Source organism: Genypterus blacodes, unplaced genomic scaffold, assembly GCF_046128005.1.
Source record: "Genypterus blacodes isolate CSIRO-AG114 ecotype Tasmania unplaced genomic scaffold, CSIRO-AGI_Gbla_v1 ptg000036l_1, whole genome shotgun sequence".
Classification (NCBI taxonomy): domain Eukaryota; kingdom Metazoa; phylum Chordata; class Actinopteri; order Ophidiiformes; family Ophidiidae; genus Genypterus; species Genypterus blacodes.
This window is the reverse complement of record NW_027466849.1, coordinates 4,038,451-4,052,264: the sequence shown is the minus strand read 5'-3', so window position 1 is coordinate 4,052,264 and position 13,814 is coordinate 4,038,451. Positions and strand designations below refer to the sequence as shown.

The window sequence follows — 13,814 nt, the reverse complement described above, 5'->3', positions numbered from 1 at the left end:
CGCTTCTGGCTCACATGGAGGAAAGGTGAGTGCCTCCTTTTCTTGCATGTTCCTCTCTGTTTTCATTTCAGCCCCACCGCTGGTAAGGTTCTCAAGGTTAACTCATCAGAAGGTTGCTTGTTTATCAAGACTTTGATAATATGGTGTTGAATGGACAATGGAGCCTGTAGAGCACGCTAACAGAGCTTTAGACTTGTTCATGCTGCATAGTACTGACCCTGTCCTCTCTGACCTCTGACCTCAGACTACAGCAGGAGCGACTGGAGGCGGCCCGACTTGCTGAGTACACAGCCAGAAGGGCGGCAGAGGAAGCTGTGCGCCAGCTGGAGGCTGAGCGTTTAGCTAAGATCGTCACGGAAACAAACCCAGAGCCAGAACAACAGTGAGTCTCTCTCTCTCTCTCTTCTCTCTCTCTCTCTCTCTCTCTCTCTCTCTCTCTCTCTCTCTCTCTCTCTCTCTCTCTCTCTCTCTCTCCCACACACACACACATGCACACACATGTGTGCAAATGTTTGTTCAACCAACTACATGAACAACATTAATAACAGCTACAGGTAAGTGTGCTAGTTTGTCACAGTCAGTGTTGCAGTTGCTATGACACACACATACACACGCATACACACAGACGGGTGGGGTGGGACAGACAATCGTTCATAAAAAATGTAGGCTACTCAATACACATCACAAGCTCTCTCTCAGTCGGTTTGTTGATTGATAATTAGATGCAGCTGCTGCTCAGACAAATTGCCTCTGTAGCTGAGGCTAGCTAATGCAATACATTGATACTATGATGCCATGATCTTTATTGAGGACAGAGCGAGACCCCCTGACCATCTGATTTTCCTGTATGTGGCTTGGTCCTGATCTGAAGAGCTTCTCATGGCTTTTGGTTTGGAGCGCCAACTGTCCTGTTTCTTATTTGTTTTTAACAGACTGCCTAACATCAAGGAAGAGGAAAACGAGGAAGAACTAGAGTAAGTCTACCCCAAACTCATTTGGACGTTAAAAAAAGTCCAGGACGGAAAAATGAGCCTTTGTGATTGTGAGGTTGTTGTTGTGCAGAAGTCACACCTTCACTCCTTTATCAGGTGCCCAGCTGAAGATGGTACAGAGGCTGCATCTTCAGAACAGGCCAAGGAGGAAGCCGCCTCTCCTTCAACAGAGGCCGAGCCGGTGTTGAACATAATAGAACAAGTCGAGCCCACTGCCACAGATGAGGTGGCAACACAGGTACCAACAAAACCAATGACTGTGTACTTATGTTTTAATTTCCACTGAACATTTGAAAAAGAAAGGTGTACACGTGATGAACTGATTTGGACATGAGCCACATCCTGATGTATCATGAAACATATTTTATCAGTCAGTGGGACTAAATCCAGAATGCTGGTAATCTGTCTTTACGCCACATACAGGATATGGATAATGTTAATGTTTCCGTTGACATGCACTAGGTGTGATTGTTTTAGATTCTGATTTAGGGTCTTAACATTCTTCTTCAATTGCATTGCATCACAAAATGTTATGAGGAGAATATAAATTTTTACTGTTTTATTCTTGTTTTAGGTGGAACCAGCAGCAGCAGAAAGTGGAACTGGAGGTGAGAGCTGAATATTTGATTTTCACTGTAGCGCTCGTGGTTTTTCTAGCAGAGAATCCTGTAAGATGAAAGCAATTGTGGACTAATTAGACATTTCATTATCACAATAACAAGGTTAAATTTAATTCATTAAATGTGTCTCTTTGTTTCTGGATTTGAATGCAAACCAGGACTGGGTGAGGCAGAGTCTAAAACTGGTCAGGAATAAAGCACAATACCTGGTTTGTGTTTGCTATTAACAACCAGCTGTTGGGTTTAGGTCATCATCATTTAAATTGTAACTAGTGGCTTTCTGCTTGGAATCATTATTATCTTCACGCAATGATGTAAACAGTTTTGTAGTAAATAAAAACATTAACACACACACAGTATTAACAGCTTGGAGTGCATTATCTGTTCATCTCCAAATACTGGACTGAAGTGGTTTCTTCACACACTCTGACCTATTTGTCATGCAGACTACATTCCATCTATACACACAGGTCAGGTAATAGCTGCAGATGCAATGCTTGCTGAACATCACTGAGATATTACCTGTTTGCCACTTCAATGAAGATCTGCCGATCCCTCCCACACCATACTCCTCTGTGTTACAATCTGGTGTAATAGCTTTGAGGGTCCTCAGCCTGAGCCGCATTTCACAAAAATGTAGCACAGAAAGTAAAGATGTGGCTGAAGAGATGGTCCATTTCATTACAAAATTATCATATGTTGGACAGGAGTAGTGCCACAGTGGTTGTCTGGTGCCTTCCCACTTACCATGCTTCCCTCCCAGGGGCTGACCTTGTAAGCTGTTGCTTCGCAATGGCAGTGTAACTCTGGGACGGAATCACGCTCTCTGAGATTGAACTCCACTCTGGTACCGAGTAGTCTCTCAATCGTACTTTACAGGAGCGGTAACACGGCTCACATTTGACTAAAGATCCACAAAGCAGCTAAAAACTATAAGCGCAATCAGTCTTATGACCCACCATAACAGAAAACAACATTGCGAAAACAAGCTACTTGACAAACACCTGATCAATCTGTTGTACCCGTTACTAGTAACTGATTAGTGCTGCTTTAGATGTAAAGTGTGTGAAACCAAACCCAGTGATGTCACCAGAAACTGAGGAAACCAACCTGGATCTGCACATTTGTGCCCCAAAAGTCTCTTGTGTCTTGAGATAACTTGAAAATGTTATCTTGTTTCTGACTCTGACCTGTTTCTCTGCCTAGTGTCCGGCATTTGCGCCCATATTGTGAGCTTTCTGCTTGGATTCCCGCTGGCTGCTGAGCTTGTTGCGGGCTGCAGGAGACTGCTGCAAGAGCTTCACCTCTCCTCACTCAAACCGACCATGTTCCCGCTTATCCCACCGCCGCCCCTTACCAACTTCCGCCAGCAGCTTCAGCAGCGAGCGCGGCAAGGCTGCCACAGCATCACCGGCCGCTTCAGAGGCCTTATGTCCAACTCCCAGCATCCTCTGCAGCCTTAATTCCCATCAGCCCCCAGCACGCTAGCTCCATAAGGCCTCTAGAAGGCTTTGTTTCTGATGTGTCTTTCCAGAGTCCCAGTGATAAAGAGCCGACATGTCATGTTTGTGGGAGTTGTATTCTCTCCAAACACTTTTTCTTCACTTCAAAGATATTTCATTCTGACAGCCACCAGTGTTCTAGAGTTAGCATTAGCTCCGACACCCCATAGTATATATTTTGGGAAAACTGGAGGCTTTTTTAGAACTTTGACCGAAGGAGGAGTACACTTAAGTCTGTATGGGTGAGGGTCAAATGACCTGCGTGCCTTTGTGGCAGCTATATTCTATTATGTATCTGGACAAATTAGTGTTGCCCTCAGGTTACAGATGAATGAGGACATAATCGTTTTGTAATTCTTAATTTATCCGCAATTCACACTTTTTAAAGGAATTCTCAAGTATTTTGATGTTATTCTCGAAAATCTCTTCTTTCTGGCCCTGATGGGCTGTCAGAGTACAGTTTGCTGGTTTTTAGGCGTTTGTTTTCAGAGTGAGATCTGGTTGCCAAGTGGTGATGTCGTTGGAACTCTGGAAGACACAGCAGTTACAGAGACCCCGCAGGCAGGCCTATTCCGTTAATCAAGTGCCAAAGGAGCCCTCCAACCCCCTAAGAGACCCTGCCTCCCTCAACATTAAGCTCCCATCATGCTTTGCTCCTGCCCATTGCTTCACACTGAGCAACCTGCTTACTGTTCCAATGAACACTTTTCCATTATTTTTCATGATGAACGGAACTCATGCTTAAACTGGAGACACGACAACAGGCTTTAAGCCATTGAAATCAGAGTTTCACAACCTTCTGGGGCTTCAAACAAAGGAATCAAACAAATCGCTAACATTGTAGCAAATTAGATCCCCTCCATGTAACATTTACAGCATATTTAAAGAACCGTCAACACACAGTCTAGTTTGGTTGTTTTTAAAGCATTTGCTGACGTTTGATTGTTGGATTAGCATTAGCTCAGCCAGACTTTTTTTTGCCTGTGTCCGGCATGAATGAACACAAATGTGACAAGCTGACAGCTTAATTCCTTTTCTTGTACTGATGCTAATTAGAGCTAATGTAGTGTCGGCTGGAATAAACCCAAACAGCTCGATCAGTCACCTACTCACAACAACCCAGATGTTATATCGCTACCTACCAAAGAAAGAATTAATTTACCTCAGTACATTAATTTTAAATGAATTTATTACAAATTGCAAGCTACTGCTGAGAAAAGTAGTCCCATTCCATTCACTCTGTGCTGACACAGCGGGAGCATGCCTATGTTCCCTCAGCCCTATGTTCCCTCAGCCCTCTGTTCCCTCAGCCCTATGTTCCCACAACCCTATGTTCCCTCAGCTCTATGTTCCCTCATTTCTAAGATTTTTTCAAAATTAGGCCCTATGTTCCCTCACTTCTAAGATTTTTTTCAAAATTAGGCCCTATGTTCCCTCATTTCTAAGATTTTTTCAAAATTAGGCACTATGTTCCCTCAGCCCTATGTTCCCTCATTTCTAAGATTTTTTTCAAAATTAGGTCCTATTTTCCCCCATTTCTAAGATTAGATTACCCTAACCCTAACCCTAACCCTTATCAGAAATGAGGGAACATAGGGCTGAGGGAACATAGGGCCTAATTTTGAAAAAAATCTTAGAAATGAGGGACCATTGGGCTGAGGGAACAGAGGGCTGACTCCGACACAGCAACTATGCTGCTACTTCAACAATGGCAGCAGAGTTAAACCTAGCAGCTAGCTACATAGTGGCGGGCTGTTTGCGACATAGTGAATAAGACGTCTTTGGAGATGTTGATGTTGACGTCATTTCTTTTGGGCTCGATCTGTATTCATTTCGGGTCATGACAAGAAGGCAAGAGTAGTTAACAGCCACCTAAGAATGCTGGCAAGCTGCTAGCAACTCTGCCATTATTAAGAATGAAATGAGTTGAGCATTACAGAGAGCTGTAAGATAAATGGTCAGGGCTGGAGTGCAGCATCTGCTTGTGTTTGGGAAACCTTTTGTTTTCTCACAATCTTAGGAAAATGATGTCATTATGAGAGGAAAATATCTTCAGTTTTCTGTGCAATGATATCAGAATCAGAATCAGAATAGCTTTTATTGCCAATTAAGTTTACACTTAAATTACGTTCACCCATGTTTCATTGTTCTTGACAGTATTTTTCGAAATATTGGAAGGAATTATTTGGGGAAATTATCTTCATCAAAAATGTTACAGTTCATTTGTGTGTTTATGTGATCTGCTGTAGGTGTGCATGTCACTGCATGTGATTTACTTTGATCATGGAGAACAGCTAATGCTCATACTTTTTAAAATATACAATAAATTTCTTGTACCACTTATAAAAAGTTTACAATATTTTGCTGCTCAGTCCACAAAAGGGAATTTAAATGTATAATTTTGTATTTATGTCCCTGACATTAATGATGAATAAACATTTCCATAGAAATAATAATGTCTGAGCCAGTCCCATGTTTATTTCTGTAAGGATCAGGATTCAGCTCCTGTTTGTCGTTAATGATTTCAGTCTATGCACATTAATTAGCATTAATGTGTAAATATACCGACACCAAAGCTAGCTTATATCCATCAGTATCTTTCGTCATTCATTTATTGGAAATGAGGAGGAAACATTTCTGATGCTAACATACTTAATTTATGTTTCAGCATACTGAAAGCAAAAACTCTCCATGAAATTTTCGTCTGAGCTTAGACGTTGAAATTATTCTTTTTTGTTTGGTTGTAGCATTTTGGAGATGTGCGGTTTTCCTGTGAGCTTTGACCCTGACACTTCTGAATTGTTTCATGGATTGCTATTCTATAGTAACTTCATCAGATCAGATTACAGCTCAGGTGATGTCGCCCCATAACATGAAGTAGCTGAGAGTTGTGCGGATATACTTGCAGGGGGTCGTAGGGCGGAATTGTAGAAGAAGAAAATCGATATGACAAGGCATTAGCGTCATTGTAGCGTAACTCAGTTCTGTCTGGGAATCCTCACAGTTAAACGGCACATTCATCCAGATTGGTTCATACAAAGGCCCACAGCCTGGTAAGTGAAGACCAAATGTCTCCAAAAGGCTCCAACTCACGCCGCAAATCTACTTTGGTGAACAAGTTCAGATTTATCTTACAAATAGATGTGAACTTTGAAGGTGGGGCCGATGCAGCTGCGCTTAATATGCAAATATTTTGTCTTCACAGTCCCCAGTATCATCACAACCCAAGATCCTCCACCCATATCTCTGACGCTGCCTGATTCCCCGGTGCTCAGGTAAGGAACGCTACACGTGTCCACACTGAACACGCCGGCCTGGAGGTTTGATCTCCCTATCTCCTTTATCATCATGTTTGTAGTGAGCTGATGCAGACTGATGGAGACCTGCCTGCAGACGAGGATGGTGGAGATGAGATGCTGAAGATAGGCAATGCAGAGCTTGATGTGTGAGGACAATAATACACACACGCAAACACACATTATGCACCATGGTGACTGTCCTATTTAAGTGTAACAGAGGGCATTCATACACGACATGAGTTCTGTGCCACCAAATGTATACAAAAGATGTTTACAAAGAGCCATTTGTATTTCGTAATTTCATGGACAATATACATCAAAGTTTTTCTGAGTTTCATCATCAAAATGTAGATTTCGTGGCACAGAACTAATTTTGGAGACAAAGTCCTGCAGTGTGTCCCATTGTCCCCTGTAATATCCTGTCATTTTCCTGTCCTGTTCTGTGCTGTCCCGTCCTTTGGTCCTGCAGGGTTCGTCCCCTCTCAGCAGCCAGTGTGGGCACCGTGGTGGTCCAGGATCGTCTTTATGAACTTGTCAGAATGTTTAAAGGTCGGACAGAACGGCGCAAAGACAGACTGGTGGACCCAGACGAGTCCGAAGAAGAAAGTCCCCCGACCTGTATGTCCATTCAGTCTCTAAATGATCTTCCTGTGCAGCTAATCAGCATCAGATGGTTCAGTTCAGAGTTCAAAGTTCAGAGTTTAGCTGTGTGAAGGCTGATGGGAATTCAGTCATAAGCTTTTATCAAGTATCTATGTAAAATATAAATCATCTTTAGAGCGTCGCCATTAGTGTGACAATAAAACCTTCAATTCAATATAAATTGATACAATAAACAGGCAGCAAACTCCATGGACGTTTTTATTGTACTGCATGTAAAGATCACCTGTATACTTGTAAACTTTCATGTAATAATATTAAACTTAAACAATATTTTCTGTCCAATTGCTGCAGCCCCTAGCAAAGCCCCTCCTCCTCCACCTCCCCCTCCACCCCCAGAAGAAGAGAAGGAGGAGGACATCCCAGCAGCAGCAGAAGAACAAAACGAGATCGAGCTACAGATTCCCTATTTGGGTTATTCAGTTAAAATTCCCAAACCTCCCAAACTTCCGATGCCCGCTTGGCTCAGGACCGTGTTGGACTACCGCTTCCCGTCCAGCATCGACCCGTTCACTGGTGAGACACTCAGCTTACAAACCTGTAAGACAACGATTCTTAGACCTTCACCCAAGTTCTCCCAAAACCCATCATGGAATGCATACACAAGGAAAAAAGTAAAAGAGAATAAATGAAATACATATACAGTATGAATTCATTGAGACATAACCAGCTAACTGATAAACTGATTGAAGTCTGAGGTAAACCGATCAGACCCTCTGGCCTCTCTGCAGATATCATATATGTGATCTGGCTCTTCGTGGTGGTGGCGGCATGGAACTGGAACATGTGGCTGATCCCGGTGCGCTGGGCGTTTCCCTACCAAACACCTGAGAACGTTCACCTGTGGCTGATAATGGACTACACCTGTGACCTCATCTACATAGCAGACATCTTGGTGTTCCAGCCCAGACTGCAGTTTGTCCGCGCAGGAGACATAGTGGTCAGTGAGGTCACCAGAACACTGACAACGCACCATGAAAACCTGAAGTGTGTTTAAACTGAAGCTGTTTCATTACAGTGTGATAAGAAGGACATGAGGGAGCATTACATGACCACCGAGAGGTTCAAGGTACAAGCACACATGCTCATTCTTCATCTATCATCCATCCATCCATCCATCCATCCATCCATCCATCCAGCCATCCAGCCATCCATCCAGCCATCCATCCAGCCAAGTCATGGCTCCACATCTTGTTTCTCTTAATCTTTTCGAAATTATTGGTCAGACTGTGTGATGTGACTTTCATGTCCGTGTTTGTTCCACAGAATGATGTGATCAGTCTGTTTCCCATGGAGATCTTTTATGTGTTCACTGGGGTGAACTCTCTGCTCAGATTCCCTCGCCTGCTGAAGGTCATGCTGCACATTGTTACAATTTAAACCTGCTCTGAATGGACACACTGAAGCTGGGTTTTTTTTTCTTCGTCTTGTTTTTTCCACAGTACTCGGTTTTCTTTGAGTTTAATGACAGAATGGAAGCTGTGATGAAGAAAGCCTACATCTACAGGTCAGACACACACTAAACAAATGTATATAATGTATTTACACATCAACAGCATGCTGAACATTGAGATTTTCCAAACTCAGTACGACTCAAATACTAATTTTAGACGAGAAATTGGGTGTCGATTTGAATTCTCTGACAGACCAGCATGGATTGTGTGTCCGTTGGTTTTATTAAATCTTGGTCCTGTGTTGCGTTCGTGTGTTTCAGGGTGATCCGAACCTCCACCTACCTGCTGTACTCTCTGCACATTAACGCCTGTTTGTTCTACTGGGGTTCCGACTACGAAGGTCTGGGATCCACTAAGTGGGTCTACAATGGAAAAGGCAACGCGTGAGGACCAACAGACATGAAATACTTCAAAATAAGGATTTATATTCAGATTGACTAAATGAAACGGTGTCTTTTGTTCTGCAGTTACATTCGCTGTTATTACTTTGCGGTGAAAACTCTCATCACAATCGGTGGACTGCCAGATCCCACCACCGTCTTTGAGATCTGCTTCCAGAACATCAACTACTTTGTTGGCGTCTTCGCCTTCTCAATCATGATTGGGCAGGTGAGTTAACAACATGGTATAGACCGTGACGTCAGATAATCCAGAAAATTACTGTTGTTTCTCAAAAGTTCTTCACTTTTTTGATTAAAATAGTAATTTATCTGGACGGGGGACATGACCCGCTTCTGGTGGTCTGTTGACTTTCTCCTTCCCCCTCTGCCTTTCTTATGATGCCAGATGAGAGACGTGGTCGGAGCGGCCACAGCTGGTGAGAACTACTACCGGGCCAGTATGGACAGCACCGTCAAATACATGAACTCCTACCATATCCCCCAAGACGTCCAGAACCGCATTAAGACCTGGTACGACTATACTTGGAAGAGCCAGGGCATGCTGGGTAAGCAACGAGATGCTTACTTTCAAATTTAATCAATCTGAAACACATCTGAGTTACTGGCTGTTTAATGTACATGGGAATTTGTCCAGAACAAAAGATTTTCATGAAAGCAAACACACACTTTACTTTTGGGAGAGTTAAGAATCATAAGCATCAGAGTTTTTATCATTAGCACTTGTCAGCACCTGTCATGTCCTTTGCAGACGAGCAGGAGCTGCTTATGCAGCTGCCTGATAAGATGAGACTGGATATGGCTGTGGATGTCAACTACACCATTGTCAGTAAAGTCGCCCTGTTTCAGGTCTGAAACGCAACACACACAAACACATTACAATTACAACAATACAACAATGTCATTTTGTGTGTATTGAGCTGCTTATCAAGTTTTCCATCTGTATTCTATCTTTCTTTCAGGGCTGTGACAGACAGATGGTGTTTGACATGCTGACAAGGCTCAAATCTGTCGTTTTCCTGCCTGGAGACTTTGTCTGCAAAAAGGTAAACCATATCAAAAAAAGTTTATATTGGATATTTATGTGTCCACAGTACAGACAAAAATCTGTGCATCTCATGGATGTGAATGTTTGCTTTCCGGCTCAGAGCTCTCTTCACCACAACATCATAATTAGTTTGAAATCAACATCAATTCAATCTAAACTTTGTGACAACCATGTTATGAAGACAAGTAAACCAGAATTGGGCCAATGAGTGTGTGTGTGTGTGTGTGTGTGTGTGTGTGTGTGTGTGTGTGTGTGTGTGTGTGTGTGTGTGTGTGTGTGTGTGTGTGTGTGTGTGTTTCAGGGTGAGATCGGCAGAGAGATGTACATCATAAAGCAGGGGGAGGTTCAGGTGGTTGGAGGTCCTGACCTGCAGACAGTTTTTGTCACCATCAGAGCTGGATCTGTGTTTGGAGAGATCAGGTCAGAGGCTTTCATTGTCAAACACAATCTAAGAAGAGGAAATAAGTCCTTAGGTTCTCCATCAAAAAGTTTTTGAACTGTATAATAAGCAGTATAGCCTGACTAGCAATATTCTCCGACACTGTAAGAGCTGACGCCTCTCTTTTCTCTCTGATTGGCCAGTTTGCTGGCAGGGGGCGGAGGCAATCGACGAACTGCCAATGTGAAGGCGCACGGATTTGCCAACCTCATGATCCTAGACAAGAAGGACCTGGCTGAGATCCTGGTTCACTATCCAGAATCCCAGAAACTTCTACGCAAGAAGGCCAAGTGAGGTTCAGTCTACCCCAAACTGATGCCTGGCTCACAAGTCACTTGTCAGAGGTCATTGGCCATGGCAAGGCAGGATGCTGGTTGCTAGAGATGTGCCGATCAGGTTTTGTTTTGCCTGTGATCCTAATCTGAGCCCATAGAATGTGTACTTTATATGCAAGATACTTTGAGAACCTGAGAACCCAACAAATTGGGTTGGTTCAGGTTCTGTTCCCCTCACTGATGCACTTTGGTCAGACTTTCAGGGAGGTTTTACACAGGGTCATTTCAGGCTGAAGACCATTACTCCCATGCAGAGAGACCAGTCGTGGCGGCAGGATAATAGCAAGGCCACTAGGGGGTGCTGTTGTTTAAACTACCGGTTGAGCTGTAGGAGGTCTTCGTCCCACTCTGCTGTCTTGGCTGTCCCTCATCTCCCACTCCTCCTTATCTCTGGAAAGGATTAGGTTCAGCTCTAATCTGCTCTCTGAGCTTCCTCTGGTTCCTGGCTATAGTCAAAGAAGGGGGTCAGATCGTCTCCTCGTCCTCTGCTTCCAGTTCAGTGTGTGGGCAGGAAAATGGGCGGATGTATGTGGGTGAAGTTCTTTGATTGATGGGAGTGTTTGGATGGTTCTGAGGTATTTAGTAGTTTTAAAGCTGATTGGCCGTGTCACTCTCTCTTTGCAGGAAGATGCTGACGAAGGATAAGAAGGACGACGAGAAGGAGGGAGGTAAAGGGGCGGAGCAGGTCATCCCACCAAGACCTGACACACCCAAAATGTTTAAGACGGCGCTGAAAGTGACGGAGCAGGCGGGACTGGGGGGGACTTTTGCCAAGTTGAAGAAGTCCTACAGATCACAGGAGGTACAGCAAGTTACAACAGGAAAGACTTTTTAGTTGATGTTAAGAAGCACTTTGTCACTTTCACCTGAAAGCATTATCTTCATATTTACATACATCATATACTTTATACTTATGTGTCAAGCTGATTGGTCTGGTGTTCAGATAATGCCCTTGTGTGGCTTGTTTTCACTATATTACTTAAAAATTTGGCCGGTCAGCCTATGTGTAGCTGTATGGTATAAGCAAAGTGCCACACTGCCATGTTGTAGTTTTTAAGCATTTTTGTAGTTCTTTAACCCAATCAATAATGCTTATTCGAGTCAAAAATCCTGTCCACATGATGAAGTGAGTGACCAATTGGCTCAATAGAAGCTGGAATGTGTGTTGTGGTTTGCCCATGTTTGCATGATATGTATGCATGATAGGTACATAAGAGACTGCTGCTGTTTATCATGAATATGTCAAGTCAGATGTCTGTGGCGTTATCAGGTGTTCATTCGTTTATTTGAATAGGGACAGGTATGTAACTATTTGACATGACCTGCTTTCACTGTTTACAGCTCGTGTTTCCTCTCTTCATCTCTCTCTCCCTCTTTTCCTGGTATTTCCCACACTCTCACAGGCCCCGCCCCCTTCTCCAATGCACCGTCGATCACCAATCCCACGCACCGTCCTCCATGACGACCAAGACACAGTGTCCGGGACCACTGACAGCTCCCTCGTCATCCGCATGACGGCACGACAAGAGGGGGAGGAGCTGCTGAGCGTGGAAGTGACACCTGGCAATGCTGAGGAAGAAGAGGAGGAGGTGGAGAAGAAATAGAGGGATGGTTAAGAGAAAAATCTGACCATATGGATTTGAAAGGATTGATAAAGAAATGACATGAAAGACATTTCTCTTTGATCTGTTTCATGTGTGTGTATGTGTGTTAGAGAGAGAGACGGAGAGAGAGAGAGAGATTTTTAGTCTGCAACAAAAAAGAAGTAAGGAGCACTTATGATGTTTGAAGTATTGTGTGTGTTTGTGTGTGTGTTCGAGTGTGTGATTGTATGTGTGGCAGGAAACGCTTTAAGCTGCACAGGAAGGAAGTGTTCATTGTGTCTGAGATGCAGAGGAAGGAGAGAAACCTAGAAAAGGAGGGAAGACAGAAACAATGCAGCGCTGACCACATCATGAGCTCATCATCATCATCACCATCATCATCACTCTCACCAGCGTCATTGTCACAGCTTTCCTGAAAAAGTTCAGTAGTAGAAGTAGAGATAGACCTGCCCTGCTGCTGTATTTTGACTGGAACACTTAATATCTCATCATGATGAAAATGTATGTCATAGGTTGATTGATAAGTTATGAGCCTGATGCATAATGAAGCAGGTCTGTAATAATTGAGTGATGATGTAATATTTTACAGACCTGTTTAGCCTCAGATTATGACTTCATATCAGCAGTAGATGGTTTTTGGGACTGTTGGCATAGTGTGTGTCCAGATGACGATCACGTTAGACACAGAAAACACTGCAACACCTCTGAGTTAGTGCTTTCAATGCTAGGATCACAACTTATCACTAAAAGCTCATTTAAAGGGACAAAGTAACAGTAAACAAATTTTTTTTATAAAATGTTCTGATTTCTTATTAATTGAATTTATTTGAAGAAGAGGGACTACTGACTCACAACATCCATGAAAACAAATAAACGTTCTGTAACTGCTTCACTGTTTCATTGATGCGTTTCACGTGTTTTGTGTGTGTGACAGCAGAAGGGAGGGGGGGGGGGGGATAGGAGAGAGCGAGAGATTCATGTTTGAAGTACAGTATAAGTGGCGTTGCCTTCATGTCTTTTAGTAAACGGTAATACATTCGTCCACATAGTATTTTCGGTGATTTCAGAGAGAATTAAAACCAATGAATCCGACTTCTGGTTTATTTTTGCCCCCTTTTAAATATAAATACTCAAACTTTCCCCAAGATTATATACCTTTGTGTTTTTTAGTGGACAAAACTGTTTAAATCCACGTGGTTGAAGTATCCTCTGCTAGTTAAAATTGAATTCAAATTCAATCAAAGGCACACGTTTTTGATATAAAGTGTGAAAGTTAAAAAGCATGGATTTAGTTTTATTCATCGCGTTTTTTCACGTAATACAAATTTCGATGTTAAACATGGAATCAAATGAACAAATCACATCGATTTATTTATAATCTAATTTAAATTGAGTTTCCTCCCCGCTCGTTAAGCACGAGAAGTTACAGACATTCCGAGAGTCCGTGAATACAGCAGCATTAG

At 42.9% G+C, this 13,814-nt stretch overlaps 1 protein-coding gene across 1 annotated transcript; it reads left to right on the top strand.

Moving 5' to 3' along the window:
* Positions 1 to 6,279: 6,279 nt before the first annotated feature.
* Positions 6,280 to 13,283, top strand: cngb1a (cyclic nucleotide gated channel subunit beta 1a). Its single transcript, XM_076146882.1, has 17 exons — positions 6,280 to 6,389; positions 6,473 to 6,559; positions 6,883 to 7,031; positions 7,497 to 7,589; positions 7,805 to 8,013; positions 8,092 to 8,142; positions 8,340 to 8,426; positions 8,516 to 8,580; positions 8,788 to 8,910; positions 8,995 to 9,136; positions 9,314 to 9,473; positions 9,677 to 9,774; positions 9,888 to 9,971; positions 10,275 to 10,393; positions 10,556 to 10,702; positions 11,372 to 11,549; positions 12,151 to 13,283. The coding sequence occupies exons 1-17, from the start codon at positions 6,280 to 6,282 to the stop codon at positions 12,349 to 12,351; spliced, it is 2,103 nt and encodes a 700-aa protein (XP_076002997.1). The 3' UTR covers positions 12,352 to 13,283.
* Positions 13,284 to 13,814: the final 531 nt, after the last annotated feature.

Excerpts from the sequence above, each read along its gene's own strand:
- cngb1a (XM_076146882.1), top strand. The coding sequence starts at position 6,280 with ATGCAGCTGCGCTTAATATGCAAATATTTTGTCTTCACAGTCCCCAGT. Across the intron at positions 8,143-8,339 it reads TGACCACCGAGAGGTTCAAG|AATGATGTGATCAGTCTGTT; the intron begins GTACAAGCACAC and ends TTTGTTCCACAG. Across the intron at positions 8,911-8,994 it reads TACAATGGAAAAGGCAACGC|TTACATTCGCTGTTATTACT; the intron begins GTGAGGACCAAC and ends TTTGTTCTGCAG.